Genomic DNA, 17,707 nt, shown 5'->3' with positions numbered 1-17,707 from the left:
GTAAAAAGCACCCTCTACGTCAAACACATTTGCTATGTGCCCCTGGTGCAGTGGCTTAAAACGATACAAAAGTCCTCCCATAGTTAAAACTCACAGGAGGAAGAGACTTATTAGTATATTTCAGAAATCTCATGGAAGCTTTAAAACCAATCACTGTGACATTAATGCCAGAGCAGCAAGATCGCACTGAAGCAGCACTGATAGGAGCAATGTCTTTTCATCTCAGGGATGGCATAGCAGGGCTGTAACTCAGACAGCCATAGCTCCTGGGGAAGAAACAGAGGCACTCTGTCTTACAAAGGATATTAGACAACTTGTCTGAAGTGAGCAAGGCGCTACCCAGATGCCATATGACTACACTGGATAAGACTTATATATGGTGATCACAGGAGCAAAGCCAGATCCAAAGACTAAGACTGTTTTATAGGAAGCTACTGTTTCTATGTAGTAGGCAGCTTTAAATATTAACTTCCTGTATTCATATTTCAATATCCAGAGACAATCTATTTTACAGATAAGTGACCTCAAAGTCTACTTTCTGGAAATACAAGGTTTGTAAAAATACTTCTAGAGAAGATAAAATATGCTTAAAAGTAATGATTTATAAGTTAGGAATATAAGTCAGTGGGAGACAGCCTGCCTAGTAGTGCACAAAGACCTGAATTATATCCCTTACATCACAATAAATAAATAAATAAATAAATAAATAAATAAATAGGGGAAAATTAATGATTTAAGAAAGTTAAGATTGTTTTCATTATCTAGGTATGAAAGACAGATATGGCTACAGCAAGGATAGACCGCATGGCTTATAACTTTTTCTGATAATTATCGTGCACATCTAGTTTTAAGAAATATGTAAAGATAACACGCCTCCTTTCCCTACATCCCCCAAAACAATATTTCGAAACTCACAACATGTACTCAAAATATACCCCCAAATTCCTTGAGTGCTCCAGGTTACATCTCAGTATGAGTCACTGGAAATTAGTGTCTCATGTTAAGAAGCTATAGAGGCCTCTTATCTGACATGTACTGGATTCATATGAATTGTATGAATTGAGATGATCCAAACAGACCCCTCTCTGGCTGTGTATTTCTTCCACACATTATTAAATCTGTGGAATTAAATACAACATGAACAGATTTTAAAGAACCTAGGTTTACCATGTTCAAAGACTACAAGTTGGTTTCTGTGCCAAAGTTTCTATAACACTATATGCTGAAACTTTTACAAGCTCAAGAAAATTACTATATGTTCTGTCACATAGCAGGCAGTAGCTGTCACTTTGATACTGCAACCCTTCCAATCATCCTAGTGAATTCACAGGTCACCAAAGTCTCCAGTGAATGTCAGAGTCATACAGAGAGTTTAAGCAGTGCAGGGGGTTGAGTCCTGCTTCTCTACTGCCTCACTTCTGTAGAGCAGACAGATGTAGCCCCATGCTACTGGCTGTGCTCCAAAATCAGGAGCCCACTCTGAAGCAACAGGTAGCACATCACTCTAGAGAGTGACAGGGATTGATAATCAGCTTCTAGAAGGCCAAGGTCATGAATCAACTTACACTGAGCGAACCCTGCACATGTCTAAAACCTTTCACTGGTGATACCAAGCTGAAAGCTGTCACTGAAACATGTTATCTCTGCAGAAGGCTGTCAAGCATTGCAAGTCAAGCAGAAAACCGTAGCAGGGAGCCTGCTGTGCTGCCTCTGGCTGGCTTCTAGAAGGAGGCACTCAAGTGGCACCTGCTCCAATCTCTGGTTACACCAAGCATGACAAAGCTCTCACCCACTATATTCAGATGGCTTCGCAGTTTTCCAAAGGACACCTACATTTGATATGCAAAACTTGACCAAGGCCTAGGAGTGGAACATAATGGTAAACCCATGACTTGCATTGGAGGTGAAGAGAGGAGATAGAAAGTCATCTAGAAACAACTGTACGGGCATGTGACATGGGTCAGCTGGTAAGAAACAACTCTGTACGGGCATGTGACATGGTTCAGCTGGTAAGAAACAACTCTGTATGGGCATGTGACATGGGTCAGCTGGTAAGAAGCAACTTGGTACGGGCATATGACATGGTTCAGCTGGTACAAAATCAGAGAAGAGAGAACCAACATGAAAATTTGTGCTCTGAGCTCTACCTTACCACCCATGCTGTGGCACACAGCCCTCATCAACACCCAATCTCTCTCTCTCTCTCTCTCTCTCTCTCTCTCTCTCTCTCTCTCTCTTCCTCTCTCTCTCTCTCCCTCCCTCCCTCTCTCTCCCTCTCTCTTCCTCTCTCTCCCTCTCTCCAGAACATGCTTGCACATGTACACACACACAAAACTCGTGCACTGATATCATAAGTAACATTAGAGGTCACCAGTTTATCTTGAACACAAATGAGTAAAATCAAGGTACAGGACAGGGTTGCCTGCTCCGTGGCCCCTGTAGCAGTTTGAATGAGAGCTGTTTCTCTCACACAGGTTCAGGCATTGGAATACTGGTTGGTGGTGCTGTTTGGGGAGGCAGTGTGGCATCACTGGAGGAAGTATGGCATTGAGGGCAGGATGTGAGAAGTCATAGCTTCATGTAACTGCTACTTTGCCCTCGACTTCATGATTGCAGACGAGGGAGGATGTGAGCTCTCAGCGCCTGCACCATGCGTGCCTGCTGCCATGATGGAATCCTTCTGGAACATACACCCAAATAAGCTCTTTATTTGGCAAGCTGGCTTGTTTATAGTCTTATCACAGTAACAGAACAGTAACTACTGAAGAGCAGAAGCTGAACTGTACACAGGGCCTTAAGAGAAAGAGGCCAAGAATCACTGTAAGGTGTGTGTGGCAAATAGGTGTGTGACCAAGTCAGGCCAGGTCAGAGCAGAGAGCAGATTCAGACAGATGCCAGTCTGCAGAAAGAAAATAGGTCCCTAAAGCTGCGATGTAACAAGGAGGTTTAAAGAAAACACAAGTCTGAGGTCCATTGACACACATGGGGCCAAGGCAGATAATAATCGCATTTTAGGCCAATACAGAGCCTTAGGACATAAGGGTCCTGTATATTACTAAGAGTGACTTGATTGGTTGCAAAGGATTCATTGATATGAAGGAAAAAAAAAGGGAGAGAGTAAGGACATTTATTTTAATAGATTCAAGTTATTGTATGTATGTGTGTATATATATGTATATATATATACACACACACACATATATATATATATGCATGCATCATATATAGATGATAATGATGATGATATAAATCTCTTTAGATAGGAACTTAATCCTTGACTATAGAACACAGTTATACAATACAGACCCCAGAGCTTCCAGGGAGATCAGAGACGAAGGTACAGCACGCATTCTCTGTGACATCTGTGAACACTCCAGAAACCCTTAGTTGCACGGGAGTAACTAACCAGGACACTTTTACTGCTGCAGATGACAAGACTGTTAGGAAGAAGGGAGGCAGTTCAAGCCGAAGGCCTGATACATAAAGTGATGAGGCCCTTCATGCCTCTCTGATAGTTTAACAATTCTGTATGAAGCATGTTGTCAAAGAAGATAGGGGATATTTCCATTTCTGTCTCTGCAAGACTCAGTATGGCAACCACTGACTCTATGTGGGTTCAGTTTCATGTCATTACAGTTTTTTGTTGTTTGTTTTTCTGAGACAGGATCTCACTGTGTATTACTGACTATCCTGGAACTTACTCTGTTGACTTCAAAGTTACAGATTAGCCTGCCTCTGCCTCCTGAGTGCTGACGTTAAAAGTGCATGTCACCATGCTCAGCTTTTATTTTTGTAATTGAAACTTAAATTTAAATGAAACTCCCAGTAGTTAGTGTCTGCAATATCAGATAGTTAGACATACTGAGTGTATTCTTCAGGTCCAGTCTATGAACCTAACATATTAATTCACTGAATTACTGCAAACTTATGTGCCTGGTATTATTTTATGTCACATATTTTATATATTTGTAAAAAACTGAGACAAATGGTTCGGTATTTGCCTGAAGTCACACACTGGTTGGCTGTCAAACCAAAGACTCCTTACAGCAGTAGATATTATTTAAGAAGCACGTTACATGCCTTTAATCCCAGCATTTGGGAGGCAGAGGCAGGTGGATTTCTGAGTTTGAGGCCAGCTTGGTTTACAAAGTGAGTTCCAGGACAGCCAGGGTTATACAGAGAAACCCTGTCTTGAAAACCCAAAAAAAAAAAAAAAAAAAAAAAAAAAAAAAGCACGCTAGAATAAAGTAGTTTTTGTTGCTGGTAAACAAAGATGAGAAAATAAATAACCCACTCTACCTGTTTTCCCTGTATTTTTCATCCAGGTTTTGTTAGAGGACTCGTTGTCAAACCCATCAAGTTGAAGCTCCTGGTATTCATCGCCAACGCGAGCATGGTGGTCTAAAATGTCTATAGGAGACTGATGGCTGCCCCCGCAGCTGACACTAGATGTGACCCAGTGCTCAGGACCATAGGCACCTGTTGAACGAAAAGCAACACTTTAGTCCTCAAGATTCAAAAATCTGGGTTTGAACAAACAAGACATGAAGCTAGGAGGCTGGAGAGAGATGGCACAGTGGTTAAGATCAATGATCGCTCTCCCAGAGGTCCTGAGTTCAATACCCAGCAACTGCATGGTGGCTCACAGCCATCTGTAATGGGATCTGATCCCCTCTTCTGGTGTGTCTGAAGGCAGCTACAGTGAACTCATATTAAATACATAAATCTTAAACGACAAAAAGCAGACATGAAGCTAAGGGAGATGAGAAGGTGGGTTAGTGGGTAGAATGCTTGTAAGTAAGCATGAGGACCCAGGTTCAGATCCTTAGCATCTGTGTCAAACCCGGCATGGTGGTCCATGCTTGCAATCTTAGCATTAGAAGACAGGCATGCTCACTGTCTAGGCAGTCTAGCGAAACCTTGAGTGAGCTCAAAGTTAAAGGAAACAAAACAAAACAAAACAAAACAAAACCTCTCAAACACTAAGATAGAAAACATTAGAATACTACCTGATGCTGACCCCTGCCCTGTATATATGCTCTCACCACACACACAAACACACACACACACATACACACACTTACTCTGACACACACACTCATATACACATACTCACTCACACACATATACACATATGTACATACACCAACATGTGCACAAACATAACACACATACATTCATATACACACATACATATACATGCACACACAACACACATGCATACAATACACAGATACACATACATAATACACACATACACATGTGTACAGACATCGCATGTGCACACACACTCATATACATATATATGCACACACAAATATACATACACTCAATGCACAAACACATAAACAATACACACATGTACACACGCATACACACACACACACACACACACACACACACACACGCGCACAAACACACACCCCTTTGCATTTTTTAGCTTCCAGCTGTTTCAATAGCACATGAAAAAAGGTGAATAGAAAAGCAAATTAGCAATTTTTTTGCCTACCCACATAACCACCCTGTGTGAAGGAAGATGCAGAAAGACCCTAAGTCTCCCTGCTAGTCAACAAGAGCCCCAATCTGTGTTGATCCTACCACCAGGCAATCATTGCATTGTCCCTTATGTCTAATGCAGCTCAAAGCAGACACAAACAACGACATCAAGGGAAAAAAACGGACAGCCACAGACATCTTCTCTGTCAAGAAAGTGGACATATTGTAGCTGCAAGAGCAATTGGAATAGGTCCTTAAAATGATTCATAGTCTCACTCTCTGGAAAATACTTCAGCTCAGTGATAATGCTGGGTCATTCTCCCAAATACACATCCCTAACAGTAAAGGAAAAGCCAGACTATCAGAAAGGACTCATTCACACACTGGAAAAGGTGGAATAAGCCAGGGGCACTTTTGAGTCATTTGCAAGTGTTTACTACTTTCTAGAAAAAGTCAACATTGCTGTTTCCTTTCGGGTGAGAGGGCAAGGCAATGTCAAGGGCTTTTCACTCAGAACACTGCACCTCTTGTTTAAGTTCCCCAAGGCTAACATGAGCCACAAAGAGAAGCAGTGTATTTCCACAAACATTTTGGCCAAACTTTATTTTCATCCTCTACATGTCTGAGGGGTTCGGTGTGGGGGTGGGATAATAAACAACTCCACTAGCCTCTTTCCACTGTCTCCATGTTCTCTCAAATGCCACAAAAATACATTTGAAGACTGAGTGAACCAACTGCTGGTACACAGAACGGGAACCAAAATATGGATTCTGGTCACCTACAAACAGGCTGGCATGTCCAAAACATGGAGCGTTGTATATTGGCATCTACAAATAAAATGCCTTGTAAAAACCTCTAATTGGAATAAAGTAATAACCAATGCTATGGGCAAAGGGAATTAAGGCTGGATACATACAACACCCAGGAAATAATGAAGGCAAGCTATCACCGCGAACCTGACACTTGACAATTATCCTACTAAACTACCACTATCACACTAATAACAATTATTGTGACGATAATAAAAAAACCCTAAGGTCAGCAGGGTATTTACCATCCACATTAGATGGGTGAAATATAATTTAGGAGATTATAAAAAATAATTAGTGCTCAGTCTGGTGGGGTCCGTTCATTATGATCTTAGATTTCAGGCTGACTGCGTGCTTGCTACCACACTTCCAGCCAATATATATTCAAGGGCAGTTTTAATTGAAACTGATCTTCCACTTCAGATTTTAAATTAATTCTCCTTTGGAGTGCTTCATGCTCCAGACACCCTTGCTTTGCAAAGCCCCCGTGTCATTAGTGGAGGCAATGGAACACTTTCCCAGGCTTGCAGGTATCGATTACCTATCCTCACTTCGAAGCACTGTTGCCATTCCATACTATATAGAGCTTTCTGGGGTTGACACTTCATAAAAGTTCACACCCTTAATCATTCACAGCTGGACGGTCTCAACATGTTGAAGGGTTTTTGGTTTTTTAAAATTTTGAATAAATACTTGAAAGTTAAATTTTAAAAAATTAAAAAAAAAGAAAACAGCAACAAAATGGCATTTAATACAGACTAGTTATTAGACACCTAGCTTGCTGAGAAAAACCAAACCCAACCAACCCACCAGCAACAAAGCCTTTCATGGCTATGATATTACCCATCTAAAATTACCCAAGAAAAACTCATTTGCAGGCTGTCTCTTAAGAACTCTCCGAATGAGTAGGATATTTGCATTTCGGTAGCTCAATCTATTCCAAACACCTTACCCTTCTGAGAAGACATCTTCATGAACAAGCTCACCTTCTCAAACAGGGAGAGCTGGACAGGAGAGCCCACAGGCTCATTTTTCCTTGCCCAAAGTAACTACCCATTCACCTGTTAAAACGGCACAAATGAGATGTGCATGGAGAGACTCTGCCAACCTTTAAACACCAAGAGAATCTAACAGCATTCCTCACTCAGCCTAGGAGGAAAAATACTTTCTTTTTAATGAATGTAGTGAGTACACCTGAAGCCAATGGCTGTAAGTTCATAAACATGGCCTTCACCTAGAAACAGTCTTTTCAGTTTCCTTTGGGCCTCATTGTTACCATTGCTAACTTACTACTCACTCCTAAACATCTACCTTCCCCACTACTGATTATAGCTGTAGGACAAGGTTCTAGGCTTCATCTTTACACCACTGAATAGCCTCAGATCACACTGGCAGAGTACCTGTGTCCTCTCTGCACCCCCAAATAATGGGCCCTTCCAGATAGCAAAGTCCTGAAAGAGAATGGCCATAGGCAGGACATATGATCACTGTCATGTCCCATACTGACCAAGGCTACTGTTCTTGCAAATGCCCCCTGTCAAAAAAGATGTCCTTGGGACTTTGCAAATCCCTGCATCAGGTAAAACTGCAAGAAAACACAATGTCTCTTAGGCAGGTGATGTCAGTCACCTTGGACACATTTCCTGTGGCACACCATCTCCCCACTTCCTGTTTCCTTCACAAAGCACCTTGTAAGAACAGAGATCTGCACTTAGGTGGGACTGAAGCTAGCTCAGATCTTGCTGTATAGCCAACATTATTAAAGATTTTATGTCAACTTGAAACATGCTAGAGGAATTAGGGGAGAGTGATTCTCAATCAAGAAAATGCCTTCATATAAGATTTGCTTGTAGGCAAGTTTGTAGGGCATTGTCTGGATTAATGACTGAGGTGGAAGGGCCCAGCCCCTTGTGGGTGGTGCCCTCCCTGGGCAGGTGGCTGGGTGCTACAAGAAAGAAAACTGGACAAGCCACGAGGCACAGTCTAGTGAGCAGCACTCCTACATACCTTCCGATTCAGTACCTGATTCAAGATGACTGCCTTTAGCTCCTGCCCTGCCTTCCCTGGATGGGAGACTCCAAGCCCTTTCACACAAGTTTCTGCTGGTCATTGTATTCTATCACAGCAACAAAAAATCCTAAGTAAAGCAATGTTCGTCACCTAAAAGGTCAAATCTTCGCGCCTCACCTTTACCTCCCCATCTTGTAACATGAGCTCTTCAAGTAAGTCTTAAAGCATATTTTAAGATGAAAACAAGTAAGTTGGAAGAAACAAAGGGGTAGAAAAGTGTCTTGTATGACACCCTGCCTGTTCTTGGCCGGGAGTTAACTTTAATTTTGTACATCTATCTTCTGACTATTTACGGAATCTTCGTCACCTTCTGTGTCTGCAGAGCCGGGGGATGCCAATTTCAGAGGTTAATACTCTTTAGCTTCATTAATTCACCAAATTAGTATGAACTGTGACGAGGTAAGATGTGCTGTAAAACTATGATAAGTAAGAAGGAATCTAGGAGCAAACAGAACAGCCAAAGTCAGGACGGTGGTTTTGAAAGTAGGAGGGTAACAGGACCCAAGCTTTTACGCCCTCCAGGAAGCATGGTTAGTTCCTATTGGACCTCCTACCATAATGTATACTTTTAACAAACTTCTCAGTTCAAAGACAGCAAAGGATGATGAAGCTCTAACCTTCTTAGGACATATTTAAACAGGACCATAACACTTGCTCAGTGCTGGGCACAGTGATGAGAGACGGGTGCTCAGGAGAAGGGATGCCTCAGACTCCCTGGAGTTCTCTTAGCCAACATAAACTCCTGTGGCTCCGCTGTCTTATCTGTGTGATGTGCTGCTCGTACCGAAAGGTAGTCAGCTGAACTCTATGAGATCTTCCATGCCACGAATCTAGAACAATAGCAGTCTATGAAAGCTTTTTAAGGGGTGGATGCTACAACTGGCTTTGTTATTGGGTTACAAAATAGGCCTCAGAATCAGAAAACCAAGCACAGAGGCTAGCCAAAGGAGGTGGACACATCTATTTTATAGTATGGAACTATGGAAGAGACCCTGATCTCCCAAGGACTTGCAAGGGAGGGGACAGATGCATGACATCACTTCCTTAAGCACACATTTGTGGCCTCCCTCAGCCTAGAAGCAGGCTGATTAGGACTGTGCTGCCACTGAGTATGAGATCACCAGGGTTTAGCCTCCAAACACAGACTTAGATGGCTATATTGTTATGTCAACTACTGCTGTCCCTCTCCTAGATAGAAGTTCCAGAGACACATCCTATCCTGCACAACGCCTACAGGCTGGCTCCAGGCACCAAGAATGGACTGATGGGGGAGGGGGGGGTGGGATATGGGCCTCCCCTCTTTATAAGCACAGTCTCTTAGTAAACTCGCTGGCTTTAAGCAGAGAAAAAATTGCCTTGGCCTCGTTTTTTTTTCTCTTGCTGTCTAGTCTCTTTCAGCCCCAGCCTGCCTTTCAGCCCCGTTCGCATGGCCGCAGGCGGCTCACACACATTGACTTGGCTAAGGTCATCTGCTTCAGGTTTCTTACTTGACACATCAGATCAATCTCTATAGGAAACGGGGTTTAATAATAGCTGTAGCTGGTTTGGTCACTTGCTTGAAGACAAAGCTGAGGTTGGAGATGTGATTCAGTTGGTCTAGTGCTTAATATGCACCACAGAATGGATTTCTGTCATGGCCTAAAAGTGAGTGTGTGGTTCCTATCAGTAACCGAAGCACTTTGCAGATGAGAGAGGGAGGTCAGAAGTTTACAATCATTTGAGAGTTCGAATCCAAGACTAGCCTGAGTTATATGACACCTATCCTTCCACCACTTGCCCCTAAAATCTGCAAAGGAGGAGAGGGAGGAGGGAATTTAGAAAAGTAACTTCACAATGGAAAGCCAGAAAAAAACATCACCACAGCTGGTGACAATCACTTATTACATGACCTGGTAATATTGGGGACATTCTGACTGGTTTTTATAAGGATGGCCTTTCACCTCTGTAGTAGCTTCTTCAAACACTTCTATTACTGTCTATCTTACTAGGAAGAATACATTGGGCAAAATCCAAGATGAGTAACATTCTATTTAATATTTGATCAACACACCCAAAAAACATCAAGGTCAGAAAACAATATAAAATGAAGACACACAAACACACAGACTCATACACACCCCAATAACAACTAACCATGAGAGAGTAAAACCTCATCACAGACCACAGAAAAAGAGTCCTAAGCATCACTGTAACATGGTACTGCCTTTGTTTTAAGACAGAGTCTGACTATGTCGCTCAGGCTGCCTCTAAATTACTACTCTCCAGCATCAGATACCCACGTTCTACAACTACAGGTGTGTACGTCCATGCCCCGCCAGAAACCATTCTTTTGTGGATGTCTGCCAATACAAAAGAGAAAATATTTCTAAACTTGCACAGAAGCTAGACAAAACTATAAGCTTTGTTAAACAGGTTCAATTATCAGTATTTTTGAGTGTATTTGGAACCTGTCTATGACCTAGCAGGTTATACAAACACCAACAATCTGGATAATGGCTGGCACATCTTTTAGGCATGGACAGTATTTACACAGAGCAAAGAACCAGGAAAGAAAAGCTGGGCTAAAGAAGAGGGGGTAGGGTCTTCAGCAAGCTTAAGGGTGAAGTTTCATTATTTACGGTCATTAAAAAAAAAAAAAAAAAAAAAGCCTTTTGACTTATAAAGTTGGAGAAATTCACCTTTAAAAACTGTAGTTAAGAAACAACATTATTAGCTTAATTTATGGATCATCTGTGCCTTAAAATAACAAACTCATCCTTAGTGGGCCATTAACAAGTCACTGTATTTTTCTCATTGTGGGTCACTATGGTTCAGGATATAAGCTTCAGGAAGATGGATCCTCGCAGTATGGAGAATAAATCACACAAGTGGAGATTCATTTCAGCCTGTCTGCTCTCTGCAGACAGAATTCCCTTCAAAGACATAGCTGCAAGTCCTGCAAATCCAGGTGGCTATCTCAGAGCTTCTTAGAAACTCAGCGCTTCTTTTTCAGGCAGACAGCTCTTCAAGGAGCTGGTCCACAGGTATCAATTTTAAGGCAAAAATAGCTATTCTATTATTCAAACAAAATGCAAATAGAATGGAGAGAGAGAAAGAGACAGACAGGGAGAGGGAGGGAGAGAGAAAACTCTCTTAATGTTTGTCCATGGTCAACATGACCCACAATCAGAAACACGACTTAAAAGTTGAGATAAGACAAATGTACTTTTCTACACCTTAAACAAACCACCCCATTTCAATACAGTTCTCTCTTAATAACTGACCTAAGATAAAGACAGGAGATTTACTTGTAGCACATAAAATCCACAAAATCCTTATTCCAAACTATGGTTTCCTTAAATACATACATAGTATTTTTCAAAAAATAAATATGGCTGGGCAGTGGTGGCATACGCCTTTAATACCAACCCTTGGGAGGCAGAGGCAGGCGAATTTCTGAGTTTGAGGCCAGCCTGGCCTATAGAGTGAGTTCCAGGACAGCCAGTACTACACAGAGAAACCCTGTCTCGAAAAAAACTAAAATAATAATAATAATAAAAATAAAATAAATAAATAAATTTGCATCTTGAAATTATTGTTCCACAAAAGATTCAAATAACGGTTTCCATCCACTAATGAAAAGCCATTAAAAATAATGAATTCTGTCTGAATCTAATTAAAATTAAATCTAATATACATGTTATGTGCTGTTTCCGGTCCAATATGTTTATTAATGCCCCCCTCAAGGAACTTTTATTAAAAACATTACCTGAATCTAGGCTTATTACTCTGCATCTTGTTGCCCACTTTTTACCAACAGCAAAAATCCAAAATGCATGTGTTCATTTTTTTTACAAAGTATAATTAATGCTTTTTTCCCAATCTAATATACATCTTTAAATTATCCCATTTTTAATTAAAAACACTTTGTGAGATTCAGCTTCAATGTGTTTGCTCACACCAGAACTAGTAACTTAATTACTATTTATGCATTTATTGTTATACATGTGAAAAAATGGAAAAGGGGCTAAAAAGCACTTGGAATGCTTACTGCTGCTTTTATTAATTAATGTATAATTACAGAGTTGTTCATCTGTGTTAGGAGAAATAGTTCAGCTCCTAAGTCAGTGCAGAAGTGAACAATGGCTTTATAGATAATAAAACGGGCTCTACATTTTTGTTTGTAAATTTGAAGCATAAGAGCATTATGTTCCTATTTCCTATCGCTGATGGGAACTATCAATAACCAGCTGGGACCCCATAAATACCACCAGACACAGGAGCAGAAGTGCAACTGACTGTGCATTTCTAACTGTCCACTGTCCACTGTCCCATGCGTGCTCTCTTTCTCTCTCTCTCAAATACACACACACAGATAGATAGATAGATAGATAGATAGATAGATAGATAGATAGATAGATAGATATTAAAGTCTATTTTATGTGTCTGGGTGTTTTCCCTGCAGGCCGTGCACCATGTGCATATGATAGTGACTTTGGACACCAGAGACGATATCAGATCCCCCTAGAACTAGAGTTACAGATGGTCGTGAGCCACCATAAGGAGAACCCAATGCCTCTGAAAGAACCACAATTGCTCTTAGCCACTAGTTTATCTCTCCAGCCCCTGGATAGTCTCTCTACTTTTCTGAAACGGCAAATAATTTCATCCAGGGGGCCTGAGCCATAGAGGTATGGCAATGCAGGGGCACTCACAAGTGGATAGTGTGGTACATGCAAGAGAAACAGCAGAGAAAACCAGGGTGTGTATAACGGGAGCAATGGACAAAAGCAAAGGTCTTGGGGCTGGTGAGATGGCTCAGTGGGTAAGAGCACCCGACTGCTCTTCCGAAGGTCCAGAGTTCAAATCCCAGCAACCACATGGTGGCTCACAACCATCCGTAACAAGATCTGACTCCCTCTTCTGGTGTGTCTGAAGACAGCTACAGTGCACTTACATATAATAATAAATAAATAAATCTTTAAAAAAAAAAAAAAGCAAAGGTCTTTCAAAGTCCAGTCTGTAACTATGCATATTCAAAGGTATCTTAGATGAAAAACCTCCAAGTCACAGTTAGAATCTACTCAATATTCAACACAAATGTCTAACTCTAACTGAGATCATTTAATACCTCCAAATCTCCTTGGTATGGTTTCAAGTCAGGGCTCTTACAGACACTGCATAGGGTCAGTCACTGTATTTATCTAAACTTTTAGTGTTTTGTTTTACAACATCTTACAGGCTTATAAGATGGAGAGAAACTGATTCTAGGCCTGAAGTTTACCATGTATTCAAATGAGGTACATCTCTAGCTGCCAATGATCATTACTAGACAAAAGTCTATGATCTTTTGACATTTTTCCTCACAGACTCAACAGAGACCATCACAGAGTGAGGGGAACAATGCTACACAAAGAACTGAGAAGCCGGGTGTGCAGTACAAGGGAGTTATCCAAAAGTGATGTATTAGAACCAGACTGCTTGATTACTACTGTGTGCTTATTCGAGAAGCTGAGATCCATTAGCAATGTCTGGAAAGGTTGCAGCCAAGGAAGGAGATAATAGCTGAATTACAGATTTGCTCTTTCCACTCACAATATAGCTGGGGAAAGTAGAGTTGAAAACTAATCCTGTTTAATCAAGAATTATTTCTCTTATATCAGACAAAGTTCGAAATTCCAAAAGGTTTCTAAGCTCAGTACAAGCACTTCTGACAATACATAAAACAACTTTATGGACACATTTGTCTTGTTTTTTGTTTTGTTTTCAGAAGAAAGGGTCTGAATGATAGCCTATAACTCACTATGTATACCAAGCTGGCTTTGATCTCATGGACCAGGTTCTTCCTCTGTCCACCACCCCCAGCCACTGTAATAGGCAAGCATTACCCTCTCTCTCTTATCTTTGTTTACAATCTCCAGTCAGCCTCTATGCCACACCAGACACATTCACACACACACACACACACACACACACACACCGAGAGAGACAGAGACAGAGACAGAGACAGAGAGAGAACAGGCACAAAGTAAAAAACATGACTGAGGGTGGTAACTCTTCTTAAGAAACCACACCTGAACCCACTGTTGTGGACTCTGACCCAGCTTCAGAAATGACATCTGGAAAAAGTCATCTGAAAAGGGGGAACCTCAATTAAGAAAACAACCCCATAAGAACAGGCTACAGACCAGATTGTAAGGTGTGCTCCTAATTAGTGATGGATGGAAGAGGGGCCAGCCCATTGTGAGTGGGGCTACTCCTGGGTTCTGAGTAAACCAGGGAAAGTAAGCCAATAAGCAGCAGTCCTCCATGGCCTCTGCATCGGCTTCTGCTCCAGGTTCCTGTTGCACCTGAGTTCCTGCCCTGATTGCCTTCATGATAGGCCACACTGTGGAAGGGTGAACGGAATAAACCCTTTTCTCCTCGAGTAGCTTTGGACATGGTGTCTCACTGCAGCAATAGTAACCCTAACTGGGACAAGACCCAACTAGAAATCGGGCAAGGCAAAGATGCCAAACCTTCTTCAACAGCATGTGTCAGGAAGTGTTTTGGCCAAGGCCAACATGGATTATGCTATGGGGTTTCCTAAACAGAGGGTTTGATTTAGGTTGATGCTATTCATAAAGGGAGGCAGAGCCTTTGTGTTCGTGACCCTGTGGGAGGAACCTGGCTCTTCCCCAAACCTGACTGAAGAAGGAAGGGAGGGACATGCCCTACAAACCGAAGATAATAGGAAAATCAGAAAGCAGAACCAAGAGGGAGAGAAAAGAAATAAGAGGTCAGGTCCCTAAACAAAGCACACTTAGAATGTAAATTATATCTTTAGATACTTTCATTTCAAGTGCCTTTGTATTTAAGACTGGGCAGGCTTCCTGCTAATTGCAACTAATGCTATAAACCAAAGGCTTGTTTAAAACTACCAGTTCAATGATTCAGGGCATTCTACAGACCAGTGAAGACAAAACTGTCAACTGACAAAGATAAAAATCAGCAGTGCATGCCGGCTGGCACACACAGGGACAACTCTCCATCCCTTCTTTCTTTTTCCTGTTCTTCCTACATTTATTTTCCCTGTAAGGGAAACATAAACCTGGGCTAGGATTTAAAGATCTCATTTAGACAGAAGGAGAGGAAACAAGGTCTGGAGTTCTTTGCTGTAAATTTTTATTCTAGTAACACCGAGGTCACAGATAAGAGTCCAAGAAAGATTTAAAGTGATCACTAACGGCTCACGGAAAGTGTTCTGCCTTAGAGACCTGCCTGCTCAGGTTATTATGTGGGGATGACTTGCTGGTGTGATCACGAACTACTCTGGAAGGTCGTCGTTGCATCTCAGAGAGTAAAAAAAAGCCCCTGTATTGAAGTCTGATTTAAACATGGCTGCACTTCCTGTCTTGGGAAGGGAAGACATCTGCGCAGTTCTCAGTGGCAGAATTTGGCTCTGCAGTGTTTTATGTTAGTTGTTTGAGCTCATGACAAACTTCAGCACATCTACACAGTAATACACACACACACACACACACACACACACACACACACACACACTCACACACACACACATCAAGCACACACATATACTCATATACTTATAAACCTCCACACACATTCCCACACATGCATATACACACACACACACTTACACAATTTCTTTTGTTTACTGTTTGAAACTATTCTTATCCCAGGTATCAAATGACAGAGTGGCATGGAGTAGAAGCGATAGAACAACACTGTTTTCTGGAGAATATTCATTATATTCAGGGTGATGAAAACTTCCTACAGTTTGCCATCTTTGACCCTTTCAACAACTTGTGTCAAGTACATTTTAGTTTCTTTGTGTTAGAGATAAGGCAATTGATGCTTAGAAGCTAGGAAACTTGTCCTCATAGAGAGTGAGAGATCTAAGTCAGCTCCAGGCCTATGGGAGTGGACCATGTTCTTTGGTTTTTTTTTGTTTGTTTGTTTTGTTTTTCGAGACAGGGTTTTTCTGTATATCCCTGGCTGTCCTGGAAATCACTTTGTAGACCAGGCTGGCCTCGAACTCAGAAATCCGCCTGCCTCTGGACCATCTGGACTATAACCATACAAACTACACGGGAGGCACTGACTGTTAAAATTGTAAAAGTGCACTCCTTTGCTCAGTTGTTAATTCCACAGACACATTTTGCAACTGTTAAAAGCATAAAGTTGGTTGTGGTAGCAGCATCAGCCAACATCCACGATTAACATCACAATATGTACATGTTACTGAAGGGCTAGTTAAGTAGAGTATGTCAAATCAATACAGTAGAAGAAACAGTAATCATGAATGGAGTAGGAGGCAGGGAAGAAGGAAAGGAGAGCTCTTTAAGCTAAGAACAGACTCCTAGTTGCATTTCTAAGTGGAAAAGCCAATGTGCATTCTGATATACTACCACTTATTTTACAACACAGAAAACCAGGCCTCATCAGTAGCACAGCAATGACCTAACAATTGTAAGGCCCTGGATTCCACCCCTCCCACTGCAGAGGAAGGAAGAAAAGTAAGTGATTTATGTGTCTATTTGTGTGTACACGGAATATCCATGCATGGATACATAAGACAATAAAGCACTAACACACTAGGAAAGCTGAATTTTCAGCAATTGTATGCTTGAAATATCAAATTATATATTACACTATTGATCTAGAAGGTAAGCATGAAAGGTGCACAGAAGTTTAAGAGGCTGGGCTGGAGAGATGGCTCATTGGTTAAGAGCATTGACTGCTCTCCCCAAGGTCCTGAGTTCAATTCCCAGCAGCCACATGGTGGCTCAGAACCATCCATAATGAGATCTGACTCCTTCTTCTGGAGTGTCTGAAGACAGCTACAGTGTACTCACATATAATAAATAAATAATTCTTTAAAAAAAAAAAAGAAGTTTAAGAGGCAAGAGCATCTCACACCATTCAGTGGGGAAAAGAAGCTCGTCGCAGAGTTGTGACTTTGTGATTGTATCATAGCATATGAGGAAAATAAATATACATCAAATCCAGGAACAGATCACCCAAAGGCGAAAGGACAGCCTGTGAAATGATTACCTGGGGTAAAAAGACACTAGCTCCATCTAGGAAAAGACAGATGCTCACGATTTGATATATTTGAGAATATGAGCACCACTTCTGTAATTAACCAAGATACAAGTAAAAGATGCAGAAAAAAAAAAAAAGATCCCAGTAACTTCTCCTCTCTGGAGGTCTTTGGTCCATGAGGCAGGTACTTTCGTGGTAGAGTTACGGACTCCAGTTACAAGTGCGCTGTTACTCTTTAGCTCTTTAAAGCATTCAGAAAGTATAGAATCTTATATAAAAGCTATATATGGCATTCAAACTTCAGG

At 41.4% G+C, this 17,707-nt stretch overlaps 1 protein-coding gene across 2 annotated transcripts in view; it reads right to left on the bottom strand.

Moving 5' to 3' along the window:
* Nucleotides 1-17,707, bottom strand: part of Ptprg (protein tyrosine phosphatase, receptor type, G) — a 688,602-nt gene that overhangs the window by 284,847 nt on the left and 386,048 nt on the right. For both annotated transcript variants that reach the window (XM_006517956.4, NM_008981.3), the window contains exon 3: nucleotides 4,300-4,479. In XM_006517956.4, the coding sequence (XP_006518019.1) occupies nucleotides 4,300-4,479 (180 nt within the window). The remainder of the gene's footprint in view (nucleotides 1-4,299; nucleotides 4,480-17,707) is intronic.

Source organism: Mus musculus, chromosome 14 (genome assembly GCF_000001635.26).
Source record: "Mus musculus strain C57BL/6J chromosome 14, GRCm38.p6 C57BL/6J".
NCBI lineage: Eukaryota > Metazoa > Chordata > Mammalia > Rodentia > Muridae > Mus > Mus musculus.
The sequence above is the reverse complement of the archived record's forward strand: the minus strand, read 5'-3'. Positions and strand labels throughout refer to the sequence as shown.